The 15,153-nt window shown below is 37.2% G+C and overlaps 1 protein-coding gene across 11 annotated transcripts in view; it reads left to right on the top strand.

The window, feature by feature from the left end:
• Positions 1-15,153, top strand: part of AKT3 (AKT serine/threonine kinase 3) — a 386,997-nt gene that overhangs the window by 235,835 nt on the left and 136,009 nt on the right. For all 11 annotated transcript variants that reach the window (XR_003794278.1, XM_029227101.1, XM_029227105.1 and 8 more), the window contains one exon: positions 14,204-14,269. Coding sequence is in view for 10 of the 11 variants with exons in the window: in XM_029227101.1 (XP_029082934.1) it covers positions 14,204-14,269 (66 nt within the window). In the remaining variant the exon portion in view is untranslated. The remainder of the gene's footprint in view (positions 1-14,203; positions 14,270-15,153) is intronic.

Raw genomic sequence — 15,153 nt, forward strand, 5'->3', positions numbered from 1 at the left:
CTTTCTTTCTTTCTTTCTTTCTTTCTTTCTTTCTTTCTTTCTTTCTTCTTTCTCTGTCTTCCTCCCTCCCTCCCTTTCTCTCTCTCTCTCTTTCTCTGTTTCTTTCTCCCTTCCTTCCTTCCTCCACATATAAGTGGAATCAAACAGTATTTGTCTTTCACTGACTTATTTCACTTAGCAAAATGCCCTCAAGGCCCTTCCATATTATTGCAAGTGGCAAGATTTACTTCTTTTTGTGGCTGAATAATATTCCACTGTGTGTATCACATTTTCTTTTTCCATTCATCCATTGATGGATACATGGATTTATAAATTGTTTCCATGTCTTGGCTATTGTATATAATGCTGCAACTACAGGGAAGTGCAGCTTTCTTTTCACAATAGTGATTTTGTTTCCTTTGGACAAATACCCAGAAGTTTAGTTGCTGGATCAGATTGTAGTTTTAATTTTTTTGACAAACTTCCATACTGTTTTATATAGTGGCTACATCAGTTTACATTCTCACCCGCTGTGTACGGGGGTTTCTTTTCTCCACACCCTCGCCAACATTTATTTCTTGCCATTCTAACAGGTGTGAGGTGATAGCTCTATGTGGTTTGGATTTGCATTTCTGTGATGGTTAGTGATGTTCAGCACCTTTTCATGTACCTGTTGGCCATCTGTATATTTTCTGTGGAAAATTGTTTATTCAGATCCTCTGACCATTTTTCAATCAGATTGTTTGGTTTTTGCTATTAAGTTATATGAGTTCTTAATATTTTGGATATTAAACCCTTACCAGATATATGACTTGCAAATATTTTCTCCCATTTAGTTGGTTTTATTTTCATTTTGTTGATGGTTTCCTTTGCTATGCATAAGCCATTTATTGATTTTTCTTTATGATATCAAATTTAAAAAATTAATTGACACAACTGGTGTCAAGAAGCTTACCACCTATATTTTTTCTAGTAATTTCGTGTTTTAGCTCTTACATTCAAGTTTTTAATCCATTTGGGGTTGATTTTTGTGTATGGTGTAAGAAAGTGGTCCAGTTTCATTCTTTTGCTTGTGGCTTCTTAGTTTTCCTAGCACCATTTATTGAAGAGAGTGTCCTTTCCGCATCATGTGTTCTTGGTTCCTTAGTTGTAAGTTAATTGACCGTATATGCATGGGTTTATTTTTGGGCACTCTGTTCTGTTCCATTGATATTTGTGTTTGTCTTTATGCCAATACAATGTCATTTTGATGAGTATAGTATTGCAATATAGTTTGAAATCAGGGAGCATGATGTCTCTAGCTTTGTTCTTTCTCAAGATTGCTTTGGCTATTTGGGGTCTTTGTTGTTACATACACAGTTTAGGTTTTTTTGTTCTATTTCTGTAAAAAATGTCATTGGAATTTTGATAGGGATTGCACTAAATTATCAAAGCCTTGTAGTTTTAGGTGTACAGGCCTTCTACCTCCTTGTTTAAATTTGTTCTTTAGTATTTTAATTTCTCTAATGCTGTTATAAATGGTATTTTTTTAATTAAAAACTTCTCTCTTTTTGAGACTTTGTTATTAGTGTATAGAAACCAATTAATTTTTGTATATTGATTTTGTATCCTGCAACTTTACTGCATTTGTTTATTAGTTCTACTGCTCTTTAGGGTATTCTGTATATAAGATTATGCTTATGCAAATAGAGATGGTTTTACTTCTTCCTTTCTGATTTAGATTCCTTTTATTTTATTTTATTTTTTTATTGTCTAATTGCTCTGGCTAGGACATCCAATACAATGCTAAGTAAAAGTGGTAGGTTGGGCCTCCTATGTTGCTCCTGTTCTTAGAGGAAAAGCTTTCAGCTTTTTTCCACTGAGTGTGATGTTAGCTGTGAATTTGTCATATATGGCCTTTATTATGCTGAGGTATGTTCCATTTATAGCCACTTTGTTGAGAGATTTTATCAGAAATGGATGTTGAATTTTGTCAGATGCTTTTTCTTTATCTATTGAAATGATCATATGATTTTTATCCTTCCTCTTGTTAATGGGGTGTATGACGTTGAATGATTTGCAGATGTTGAACCATCCTGGCATCTCTGGAATAAATCCCATTTGATTGTGGTGTATGATCCTTTTAATGTATTATTGAATTCAGTTTTCTGATATCTTATTTGGGAGTTTTGCATCTATATTCATCAAAGATATTGGTCTGTAATTTTCTTTTTCTGTGGTGGTGTTGTGTGCTTTTTGGTATCCTGGTAACACTGGCCTAATAAAATGAGTTTAGAGTGTTTTGTCATCTTCTATATTCTTGAAGAGTTTCAGAAGAAGGACTGGTATTAATTTTTCTTTAAATGTTGATAGAATTTACCAGTGAGGCCATCTGCTCCTGGGCTTTTATTTTTTGGGAGATTTGTGATTACTGATGCAAACTCCATGTTCATTATTCATCTGTTCAGACTTCCTATTACTTCATGATTCAGTCTTGGTAAGTTGTATGTTTCTAGGAATTTATCCATTTTTTCTGAGTTATCTAATTTGTTATCGTATAATTGTTCACTGACCCTTATGATCCTTTATATTTCTGTGGTATCAGTTTTGAATGTTCTCCCCTTTTGTTTATGATTTCATTTGAGTCATCTCTCCTCATTTCTTTTTTTTAAATTAATTTATTTTGTTTATTTATTTTTGGCTGCATTGGGTCTTAGTTGCTTCATGTGGGCTTTCTCTAGTTGCAGCAAGCGGGAGCTACTCTTCGTTGCGGTGTGCGGGCTTCTCATTGCGTTGGCTTCTTTTGTTGCAGAGCACGGGCTCTAGGCATGCGGGCTTCAGTAGTTGTAGCACGCAGGCTCAGTAGTTGTCATGCATGGGCTTAGTTGCTCCGCAGCATGTGGGAACTTCCTGGACCAGGGCTTGAACCTGTGTTCCCTGCATTGTCAGGTGGATTCTTAACCACTGCGCCACCAGGGGATCCCTCTCCTCTTTTCTTAATTTGTTTTGCTAAAGGTTTGTAAATTTTATCTTTTCAAAAAGCCAACTCTTAGTTTTGTTGATTTTTTTAAAAAGTGTCTTTCTAATCTTTGTTTCATTCATTTCTGCTCTAATCTATATTATCTGCTTCCTTCTGTCAACTGTGGGCTTACTGTGTTCTTTTTCTAGATCCTTAAGGTGTAAAATTAGGTTCTTTATTTTAGATTTTTCTTTTTTCTTAATGTAGGCATTTATCGCTACCAACTTTCCTATTAGAATTTCTTTTTCTGCATTACATAAATTTTGGTGCACTGTGTTTCCATTTCTTTTGTCTTAAGAATTTTTTGATTTCCCTTTTGATTTCTTTTTTGACTCATTGGTTCTTCAGAAGTGTTTTGCTTATTTTCTATATAATTGTGAGCTTTCCAGCTTCACTCCTGTTATTTTTAGTTTCATACTACAGTGGTTGGAAACTATAGTTGGTATAATTTTAATCTTCTGAAATTTGTTATGACTTGTTTTGTGATCTAACATATACTCTATCCCAGAGAATGTTGTGTGTGTACTTGAGAAGAATATGTATTGTGAAGCCGTTGGATGGAATCTTTTGTATATATCTGTTAGGTCCATTTGCTCTAAAGTGTAGTTCAATCCATTATTGTCTTGTTGATTTTCTATATGGATGATCTTTCCATTGTTGAAAGTGGGGTGCTGAAGTCCTTTACTATTATTGCATTGCTGTCTATTTCAGCCTTTATATTTGGTGACAATTGTTTAATATATTTTGATGCTCTCATATTTGGTGTGTGTATATTTACAATTGTTATGTCCTCTTGATGAATCGATCCCTTTATCGTTATATAATGACCTTCTTTTTCTCTTACAACTTTTGACTTAAAGTCGAAATTGAACCTAAATTTCAATTCTTACAACTTTCGGCTTAAAGTCTATTTGTCTGATAGAAGTATAGCTACTCCTTGTCTCTTTTGGTTTCCATTTACATGGAATATCCTCTTCCATCCCTTCCCTTTCATCATATGAGTTTCCTTAAAGCTTAAGTGAGTCTGTTTTAGGTAGCATGTAGTTGGGTTTTGTTTTTTTATCTACTCAGCAACTCTGTGTTTTTTAATTGGAGATGTTAAACCATTTATATTTTAAGGAATTATTGATGATGAAAGATTTGCTATCACCATCTGGTTAATTGCTTTCTAATTATTTTATAGTTTCATTTTTCTTTTCTTCCTCTCTTGCTTGCTTTCTTTGTGAATTGTTCATTTTATATAGTGGTATATTTGATTCTTTTTATCATTTGTGTATCAGAGTTCTTTGCTTTGTGATTACCCTGCTGTTCATAATACATTTTACAGTTATAGCAGTCTATTTTAAGTTGATAACATTGTAACTTCAATTGATTTTAAAAGTCCTACACATTTACTTCCCCCCTAACATTTTATGTTATTGATGTCCCAATTTATATTTTTTATATTCTGTGTCCATTAACAAAATATTGTAGCTATAATTATTTTTGATGCTTTGTCTTTTAACCTGTATGCTAGAGATCAAAGTGACTTACACACTGCCACTGCAGTTTTAGAGTGTTTCAGATTTGTATAATTACCTTTACCAGTGAATTTTATATGTTATATGTTTTTATGTTACTGATTAATATATTTTCATTTCAGCTTGAAGAACTCCCTTTAACATTTTATGTAAAGCTGTCTACTGATAAATTTCCTCAACATTTGTTTTTCTGGGGAAGTCTTTATCTTTCCTTCTTTTTTAAAGGACAGGGTTGCTGGGTAAAGTGTTCTAAGTTGATAGTTCTTTTTTTCTTTGAGCACTTTGAATATATCATCTCACTCTCTCCTGGCCTGCAAGATTTCTGTTGAAAAATATGCTGATAGCTTTATTGGAGTTTCTTTGTATGTGATGAATACATTTTCTCTTGCTGCTTTCAAAATTCTCTCTTTGTCTTATATTTTTTGAGAGCTTGTTTGCAGTGTATCTTGGTAAAGATCTCTTTTGGTTGAATCTGTTTGGGGAGCTTTGGGCTTTGTGTACCTGGGTGTCCATATCTCTCTCCAGCTTAGAGAAGTTTTAAGCCCTTATTTCTTTAAATATATTTTGTGTTCCTTTGTCCCTTCCTTTTCTGGATTTCTATAATTTGAATATTGTCTCATTTTGTGGTATCCCATAAGTCACAGAGGCTTTCTTTACTCTTTCATTCTTACATCTTTTTCTTTGACTGGAAAATGTCAAGGGATCTGTGTTCAAGTTCATACATTGTTTTTTTTTGCCTTATTGAGCCTACTGTTGAATTTCTCTATTTCACTTTTCATTTCAATCTTTGTATTCTCCAGCTCTGGAATTTCTGATTGGTTCTTTTTTTTTTTTATCATTTCTACTAGTTTGTCAAGCTTCTTGTTTTGTTCATGTATTGTTCTTCTGAGTTCATTCAGCTGTCTCTCTGTGTTCACTTGAATCTTGCTAAGCTTCCTTAAACACTTTGAATTCTTTTTCATGTAACTCAAATCCATTTCTTTGGTGTCAGTTATTGGAAAATTCTTGTGTACCTTTGGTGATGTCATGTTTTCTTGCTTCTTCATGTTTCTAATGTCTTTGAGTTGATAATCATGCATTCAAGGGAGCAGTTGCCTTTTTCAGCTTTTAAAGACTAGCTTCACTGGGGAAAGATTATCACCTAAAGATGACTGTGAATATGCCAGCTGGGTAGGGTGCAGTGTCTCTGGTTCCAGGGAGGGCACACTAAAGTCCTTTCCATGCAGCTCTGTCAGCTGAGATCAACATCAGCATAGATTGTGACATCTTCTTTTAGAAGATGTGGGTGACAGTGGTGGCAAAAGCTGCAGGGATCCTACTATTCTTTTCTGCCTGTCAAAATTCTAGCCAAGGGAATCCCTCTTGATGACAGGGCTGGTGTGCTGACACTTGGGGCATCAGTGGAGCTGGTATTCTGGCACCTGGTGCGCACAGAGCTAACACAACACCTGAGTCGTGGGGTCACAGGTACACTTACAGTGGCAGTGGCACTGGTTTCACTGGTGCAGGCACGTGAAGACTTCCCGTGGAACTGGGGTCTGGGTTCCTGGGAATCACCACAGTGACTCAGGCCCTGGGGTAAAGGGGAATGCAGTAGCAGCAGGATTCCTGGGATGACAGGGTTCAGCAGTGGCTTGGGACCCAGAGCCAGAGTACAGTAGTGTACTTCTTATAGATGGTTGGTCAAATACCTGACTCTGGCCTCAGGGTTCAGTTTTATAGCAGCCGCATCTTGGCCTCAGCAATGGTGAGTCATAACCATGGCTTAGGACCCACGGGGCAGTTGCAGAACAGTAACAGATTGGCCCCAGTGATGTTGGGTCATAGCAGCAACTTAGAACTCTGGGGGCAGTTGCAGAGCTCCAACAGCACAATCTACTGATGGACAGTTCGAAGCCCTGACTTTCAACCCCGGGGGCAGGGTATAGAGCAGATGTAGCGCCACCTGCCCCAGTTATGGTGGGTCACAGCTCTGACTTGGAACCCCAAGGACGGTGTGCTGAGCAGCAGCATGTGGCCCTGTAATGGCAGGTCAAGTGGTGACAGAAACCCAGGGACAGGGAACAGGGTTGCAGCAGCACAGCCTGATGATGACAGATCAAAGCCACAATTTAGGACCCAGGGGTGGTTGCAGAACAGTGGCAACATTGCTTGGTAATGGCCCATTAAAGATGTGTGTCGGGACCCTAGGGGCAGGGTGCAGAGCAGCAGCAGGGTGGCTCCTTATGACAGGTCAAAGTCCTGTCTTAGGACCCAGGGGTAGGGTGCAGAGCAGTGGTATTGCAGCCCAAGTTATGACTGGTCAAAGCTACAACTTGGGACCCAGTGGCAGGATACAGAGCAGTGGCACAGCCCCATTTACGACAGGTCAAAGCTGCAACTGGATCCTGGGAGTGGAACACAAGCAGAGCAGCCATGGCCCTGGTTGTGGCATGGTAGAGCCCTAAGGTGGGACATGGAAGGCAGGAGACAGAGTAGTAGCCCTTGTATGGCAGGTCAAAGCCCTGATTAGGACTCAGTGGTAGGGCTCAGAGCAGCAGCAGCTTGGCTTTGTGGATGGCTAGATTTTGTGGCATCCTGAGATCCAGGGAGCCAGACACAGCAGCGACTAGGGTCCCTGAGGCCAGGTGTCATCCGCAGCAACAGCTCCTGCCCCAGAGAGGAGCTGCAGTGGTGTGGACTTTCGGTAGCTCTGTTAGCTGAGTTCAGTCAGTGTTGGTGAAGACTGTGGGAATCCTCAGTAGTGAAAGCTGCAAACAGCCATGGCAGTGAAGCTTGTTGGAGTTCTCTTGCTCTTATTTTCCCATAGGGGGAAATCCCTCTGAGGCCATCTTTTCTGGTGCCTAACTGCCCTGGCCTAGGGGATGGGATGTCACAGGTAAAATGCTTCCTATACTTTTCTGGCAGCCATCCTCGTCTTTAAAAACTCTACAGGGTTTATGCTGCTTCATTGCTTTCTTCTGATTTCATTGTAGTCCAGAGCTTTTCAAAAGCTGTTTTCATCAGTTTGTAGTTGCTTGTTGTTTTTGTAGGATAACCTAATATTGGGACCTCCTAGCCCTCCATCTTGTTGACGTCACTCCTAACAAGTCCTATTTCTGGTGCTAAATGTCAGTGATCCCTAAGACCACTCTCAGGCTTAATATTTCATTAGGAATCACGGATCCAGGAAAGCTGACATACTAGTGGTTATGGCTTATTGCAGTGATAACATACAGATTAAAATCAACAAAAGGAAAGTCATATGGGACAAAGTCCAGGAGAAACCTTTCAGGTGTCCTCTCCCAGTAAAGTCACATGGATGCACTTAATTCCCCCAGTAACAATGTGTGACAACTTGTGCAAAGCGTTGTCAACCCAGGAAACTCACCCAAGCCTTGGTTTCCCGGATTTTTATTTTAAGTGAGTCATGTAGGCAAGCAGCACCTGTGTGGTTTCCCTAGCCATCCTGAGCAAAATCAGGCACACAGCATTCATCATTCTTCCTGTTGTTTGCATGAACTGGCTAGTCAAACTGGTGTCATGTGGCCCAAGATCTCTGGCGTGCAAAAATGCTCTTACCAGGTAGAATATTCCAAGGGATCAGAGCTTATTTCCCAGGAGCTGGCCAAGGGACCGTCCTGAGGATTGACTTTCCTTGTGAGTGTACAGGGTTTGAGCAATCCAGGCCTTCTGAATTCATTCTTTCCTACACATACACCTATTAAAATATCAAACCAGTGCTTTGACTTGACTGCTGACACTTCTCTTTCCTTGGCTTTTAAGTTATTAAGTGCTGGCCCCTAACCAGAAATTCTTATCATCTGCCAGCTTCTTTGATCCATTCTTTCAGATTCTCATGAACCTCTGTATTATCTACTGTGCAATTGATTGTGGTTTACTGTAGAAAGCAGATAATCAATGTATTTGCTTCGATCTGCTGCATCTTCATCATCTGTCATTGTGCGATCGGAGGTATGACTTCATTGATTTGTGTTCTGGATTTGCTTCTTGCAGTCGTGAAGATTCTGTCATTCTTTAGCATCATTCCTAGGGTTATCATTCACTATTTACTGATTCATTCATTCTTTCTTTCAACAAATATAAATTGAACACCTAATTATTTACTAGTTACTGCCCTAGGCAATGGGAATATGTGAATGAATAAGACTGACCAGAATTCCTCCCCTCTGGAAATTACATTTTAGTCAGGAAACGGACACATGACAAATGAGTAACTCGCAGTATGTAAGAAATTAATACATACCATGGAGAAAAATTAAGTAGGGTAGGGAAACAAGGAATAGTAGTGTTTGTGATTTTTGTGGGTTTTGTAGTTTTAAATAGAATGATCACAGAAGACCTCACTGAGAAAGTGAAATTTCAGTGAACATTGGAAGGAAATGAGGAAGCAAGGCATTTGGGAGGAAGACTTCAGATATTTGGGAGGAAGACTTCAGGTATTTGGGAGGAAGAATATTCCAGACAGAGGAAATCACAATCAAAAAAGCACTGAGGAAGGAGCATATTTTTAAAATAGCTAGGAATCTAGTCTAGCGTGGCTTGTGTAGAGTAAAAGTAGTGGAGGGTTGTTTAGGGTAGTGGTAGATGTTGTAAGGATATTGGTTTTTACTCAGTGTAATGGGAAGCCATTGGAAGTTTTTAAGCAGTATAGTAACATGATATAATTTTCATTTTAATATCATCACTTTGGCTGCAGTGTTGAGAATAGACTGTGGGTTGGAAGCAGGGAGTTTGTTAGGAGTTACTGGCAATAATCCAGATAATTGATATAGTGGCTTACATTAGGGTATTAGCAGTGGAGGTGGTAAGACGTAATCAATCAGGGGTATATTTTGATGAAGAGCCATCAGGATTGCCTGACAGATTGAATGTAGGGTATGAGAGAAAGTAAGGAGTTGAGGATCATTGCCAGGTTTTTGGCCTGAGCACCTGGAAGGATGCTGTTGCCATTTGCAGCAATGGGGATGATTTTTTTTCTGTGGAGAAACAAACCTTTTCATGGGAGATTAGAAATTAGGTTTTGGACATGTCAAATTTGATATTTCTGTTAGACACTCAGGTTAAAGGCATCTATTAGACATCCATGTCAAATAAGCATTTCTGGAGTTTAGGGAAGAAGCCTGCATTTGAGACACAAATGTGGAAGTCCATGATCACCATATAGACTGTATTTAGGGTCATAGTCTGAATGAAGTCACCAAGGGAATGAGTATACCTATGAAGGTAAGAGGTTAATGACCTCTATTCTGAGTAGGAAGTAGGATGAAACTGTGGGAGTGAGGTTGAGATAAAGAAAGACAACTTAATGAAAATCTCCTGGACTTAATGAAAGTCAGATAGACCTCGGTGCCAATCTCAGCTCAGTAGTTTAACTAGGTAAGGTAACTTTGTGGGGTTGTGTGTACATTTCATTATACATACCAGGCCTGGTAGGAGGCCTGGGAAAGTTTTGAAACATTCATACTGAGGAATGGAAGAATGACCTTGGTAGGGATGAGTTAAAGAATCCTAAGAAGATTCAGCTGAGATTAGAGAGGGCATTATAATGGTGCTAGTCAGTATGTTTGTGATTTTATTCCCCTTGAGATGTGGAATATATCAATAAAAGTGAGAAAGTAGAGATTGATGTATTCCAATACTAGGAATTGGAAGAGGCAGAAGGAAAGAAGGGAATGTAGTGAAGGGCAATATAGACAAGCAGCATGTTCTACAATTTAACAAGGACTAGGTGCTGAAGATTATGTCATGACTGAAGTCAAAGAAGTTCATGTAGCCCTCCATCCAAGTAACATTGGTTTGGCCAAAAAGTTTGTTTGGGTTTTTCGGTAACATCATATGAAAAACTCAAGCAGACTTTTTGGCCAGCCCGATATTTGGAAGAAGAGCATCAAGAATAAAGTATTAGGGCTTCCCTGGTGGCACAGCTGTTGAGAGTCCGCCTGCCGATGCAGGGGACACAGGTTCGTGCCCCGGTCCGGGAAGATCCCACATGCCACAGAGCGGCTGGGGCCCGTGAGCCATGGCCGCTGAGCCTGCGCGTCTGGAGAGCCTGTGCTCCGCAACGGGAGAGGCCACAGCAGTGAGAGGCCTGCGTACCACAAAAAAAAAAAAAATTAAGTATCAAATAACAACATTTGATAAAGGTGATATAATATTCATAGACAACAGGGAACAACTGTGCTTTCATTTTTTCCATCAAGATGAAAAAGATCTTCAAAAAAGGTAATAGCAATAGAAATGAAGGAACGGTGAGGAGAAAGTGTGAGAGCTGGAGAGTAGAAGTATTAGAAGTCTGCATCTGGGCCATTGCTCAAGTTTTCCAAAGAGGGGGAAGTTACAACCCCAAAATTTAGAGCTTGATAAGTATGACATCTTTGCTACGGAAGAAAAAAGTATAGATTGCTGACATACGGCTTGTCAAAACAGAACAAGTAAATAATGATCACTTGTAGCCATTGTGGTTTAATTAAGAATAAAGGTGCCAAGGTAAAAACTTCTCCCCTCTTCTCTCTGCTTCCCCACCTGCTACATCTCCTCCTCTGAGTGTCATTTATAGCTCTGGATTAAAAAAAAAAAAAAAAAAAAAAGATGCTTTAGATATGATGTATCTTGAGTTCAACCAGCTTCTGATAAAAGTCAGTCATTATAGTCTTGTCAAAATGGAGAAAATAATGTGAACAGAGTTAAAGTACCTAGTTAAGTTGGTACCAGGCTTTTTGAAGATGGGAGACAGTGTGGTGAAGTGGAAATGACCATTGATGTTGGACTTAGATGGGATCAATATTGACCTTTTCACCTGCAACTTGAGCAGTTTAACTTTTGTGAACCTTGATTGCCTCATATAAAATGGGAATAGTCAAACCAAACCTGCTCAGTTACTACAAGGATTAAAGGAGATGACACCCTTGGTCCTCAGTAATAGAAATGTTCTTTTCTTCTGTTTCTCTGCCGTCATTTACTCCTTGTGCCCCCTCCAAAAACAACCCCTAACTACCACAACACAATAAGTGCGGCAAATGAAAGGAGAATTTTAAACTCTGTGTAGTAGAGGGCAGTGATAAATTAGAGACAATTGAGAAAATAAATATGAGGAAGACTATTCTGCCTCATGTTTGCAAGAAATAAAATTCCATTCTCTGTAAACTTCTTTCTATGAAAGAAATTAGATTTTAAAATTCATTGTTTAGTATTTTACCATGGATGAATATACATGAAACTATATTTCAAAAGCTTTTTCATGAAAACATTATACTTACATTATATACCGAAGCACTCTTCATTTGTAATCATGATCAACAAATGGATTTTTAAAAAAGCATCATATTGTTTTAGCCACTAAGCTTTATCACTGTTATTTATAACTTTTTGTTTTGACATATTGCTTTTAACTGTAATTAAAAATTATTGACATCTGTGTTTACTTTTTAGCTTGTGCATACCTTATCTTCATAGCAGAAACTAATTAGTATGTGAAATATTGTACCATTAAATTTGCATTAAGGGGGAAATTCTAATTTGATCAGATGTAAAAATATGGTAGAAAATACATTTTAATACATGAAAGATATGTACACGGTATTAATTCTGGTTTCATTCTTACAACAAAGAAATATTGCTTTTAGCTTTTGCCTACCTACATCTTTACTTGGCTCCTTTAATGTGATTAGGCAGATCATAGAATTTAGAAAAAATATAATCTTTCATGAAACTTACGAAGTGAGTTTCCATCGCCTACACCATCACATTACCCAACCTATGATCTTCCAGTAGCATTGATTTTCCTTCATTATCCCATTTACTATAGTAGATACCCCAGTTTTCCCTTAAGAAAATCAGATCACTTATCAGAATTCGTAATTATTTCTTAAATTGGATATTTACCAATTTGTTATGTCTTGTCCACTAGCATGTGAACTCCATGAGCAAAAGATCATATCTTTTTTTTAAACCACTTTATACTTGCACTGTCTTAACATTAAGTAAATGCATATCGAGGATTTGGTTTTTTAATCATTGAATTCAGTTCTATATCTCAAAATAGCCACTGTATAATCCTTAATCTTATATTTTACATTCATTATATGATTCTCATAAACTGCAGTATCCCCTTCTCTTTTTTATTTTTTCCATTAATACTGACCACCATCTGACTAACTGGAATGAAAGCTCCATGAGGGCAGGACTTTGGTCTGTGTTGTTCAGTTGGCCTCTCTTCAATGGGTAGAACAATACCCAGAATATATTTGTTTCATATCTATTGAAGGAATAAATGATTAATGAGTGAAGTCCCACACATTTGACATCTTGGAATTCATTCCTATGATAAACAGCTAAGTTCAACAAACATTAATAAGTACCTACTGTATGCTAATCATTATGCTAGGCACTATGGGCACAGAAATTAGTTATGGTGTCATTTCTGCTTATTTATTTTGTATTAAGATATTTGATATTACTTTAATTAATTTAGAAGTTATAGTATGATATGACAGGGACTTTCATACTGTTTGAGCACTTAAGCCTGGTTCTTATTAAACAAATAAGACTGGAATGCTTTCTTACCCATACTTTATTTCACTGGTTTTAAATACTATGTCATTACACTTTACTTTCTGTTCAGACAGAATTGGTCTCTCCCTCTTGGAATGGGTTTTGGATTTTAGCATCTTTGATCAGTCTATTGCTCATTTATCTGCTAAGTCTAACTAAGGTCAGATGCTTTTATAAAAATAATAAATATAATGCAGTGTCCTAATGTTCCCTTGTCTTACTTACAACCTAACTGTGATTTGCCAGCAATATTAAGAAATTGATCCAGTAAGGGCCTTGTTCAGGATCTTGGCAGCAGCAGAGACCAGAGATGCTGTGTTAGTTTCAGCAGTTGTCTTCCTTTCCTTTCATTCTTTAAGATAGTGTTATTTTTAAAATATGAAACATTTTTCCAGTTCTCCATATGTTGAGGAAATCTTTCCTAGTTCACTTTTGATGTCAAGATGAAATTTATGTACAAGATTGGGGAAATACACTCTTAGTGTATTTTTGGTTTGAAATATATGCAGATTTAAAAAGTGTCACCTAGAATAGGCTGTGACCTTTTTTTTTAAAAAAAAAAGAAGCATGCTAAAAAAGCCACAAGCAAAAATATACAGCTTTTATACTCTGTTTTTATTTCTAAAATGTATAATTTAGAATTAAATCTTTTTTTTTTTTAAGAATTAAATCTTATACAGGTACTGTGTCCCCCTTTTCAATAACTGATTTTTCTTTTAGGTAGAAGACTTGCAACAAATTCTATGATCTTTAATGGAATATATCCTTTAAATCCCCCTGAATACAATGTAATACAGACATGGAAATATTAACTACTCCATGCCTAGCTGTTAACTTATAACATTCTCTTCAAGGGGAAAGGCTTACTATTTCATTTTCTGTGTCCCTGATAATTTTTGCTGATTATTATATCATTATTGCTATACTTTAAGTATGACTGAACTTATATGAGTTTATACATTATAGCCATCTGATTTAAATCACTAATTTGATTTTTTTTTGGTGGAAGAGAAGCTTAGCAATAAAGGGAGCATGTGTTTTAAAATCTTTTTCTGTGTCTGTGTTTACCTCTTCTGGTCTTAGAGAAGTAGCAAAATTTTTATATTATTTGTGCTCAGAACATATATTAAAGGTTTGCCTTTTTCTTTTGTAGGATGAAGTGGCACACACTTTAACTGAAAGCAGAGTATTAAAGAACACTAGACATCCCTTTTTAACAGTAAGTGCTTAGAGGAAAGATGTTATAACATTTTATATTTAAGGGAGTTTAATTATAGAATCTAAGCTATGAAAAATAACATTTTAAATAACATTTATTTAGGTATGACATTTTCTTTGTAGATAAGTCAGTTTGGGGGAAATTATTAGAATGTATGGATTAAGTTTACAATATGCATGCATTTGTAGTCCTCTCGTTATATACCCATGAGTTTTTTGAGATTTTTTTTTCTTCCCATAACTTTCACTGCCTTAAAAAAATAGAGCAAATACATTTAAAAATAAATTTAAAGATAGCATTTAAGTTAAAAATAGGATAAGTCATGGTACATTTTCTTCATTAGATGAAGTATAAACTGTGACTTAAATACATATAACTTAGTTATTTTGAAACAGACTGATTTTTTTTTTAGTCCCGTTTAGATTGCTTGTAATAGAGGCATAATTTGCAAAGTTTCTGTATGTTCCTGGTTCCAATGAAGTGTATTAAGATTTAAAATCACAGACTTTCAGGGCTCTCCTGGTGGCGCAGTGGTTGAGAGTCCGCCTGCCGATGCAGGGGACACAGGTTCATGCCCCAGTCCAGGAAGATCCCACATGCCGCGGAGCGGCTGGGCCCGTGAGCCATGGCCACTGAGCCTGCGCGTCCGGAGGCTGTGCTCCGCAACGGGAGAGGCCACAACAGTGAGAGGCCCGCGTACCGCAAAAAAAAAAAAAAAAAAAAAAATAACAGACTTTCAAAAGGAGAAACTTTTAAAGATTTAGGATTATTTAGTAGGTTTTTTCAGAGGTATCACCAGATACATAGACTTACTTTGTTACATCGTTGTATGTTTATTTTTCAGTGTATTAAGATAGTTGGCTCTAAAGTTTTAATATCTTTAT

Source organism: Monodon monoceros, unplaced genomic scaffold (genome assembly GCF_005190385.1).
Source record: "Monodon monoceros isolate NGI ecotype Baffin Bay Population unplaced genomic scaffold, NGI_Narwhal_1 Super_Scaffold_18, whole genome shotgun sequence".
Taxonomy (NCBI): Eukaryota; Metazoa; Chordata; class Mammalia; order Artiodactyla; family Monodontidae; genus Monodon; species Monodon monoceros.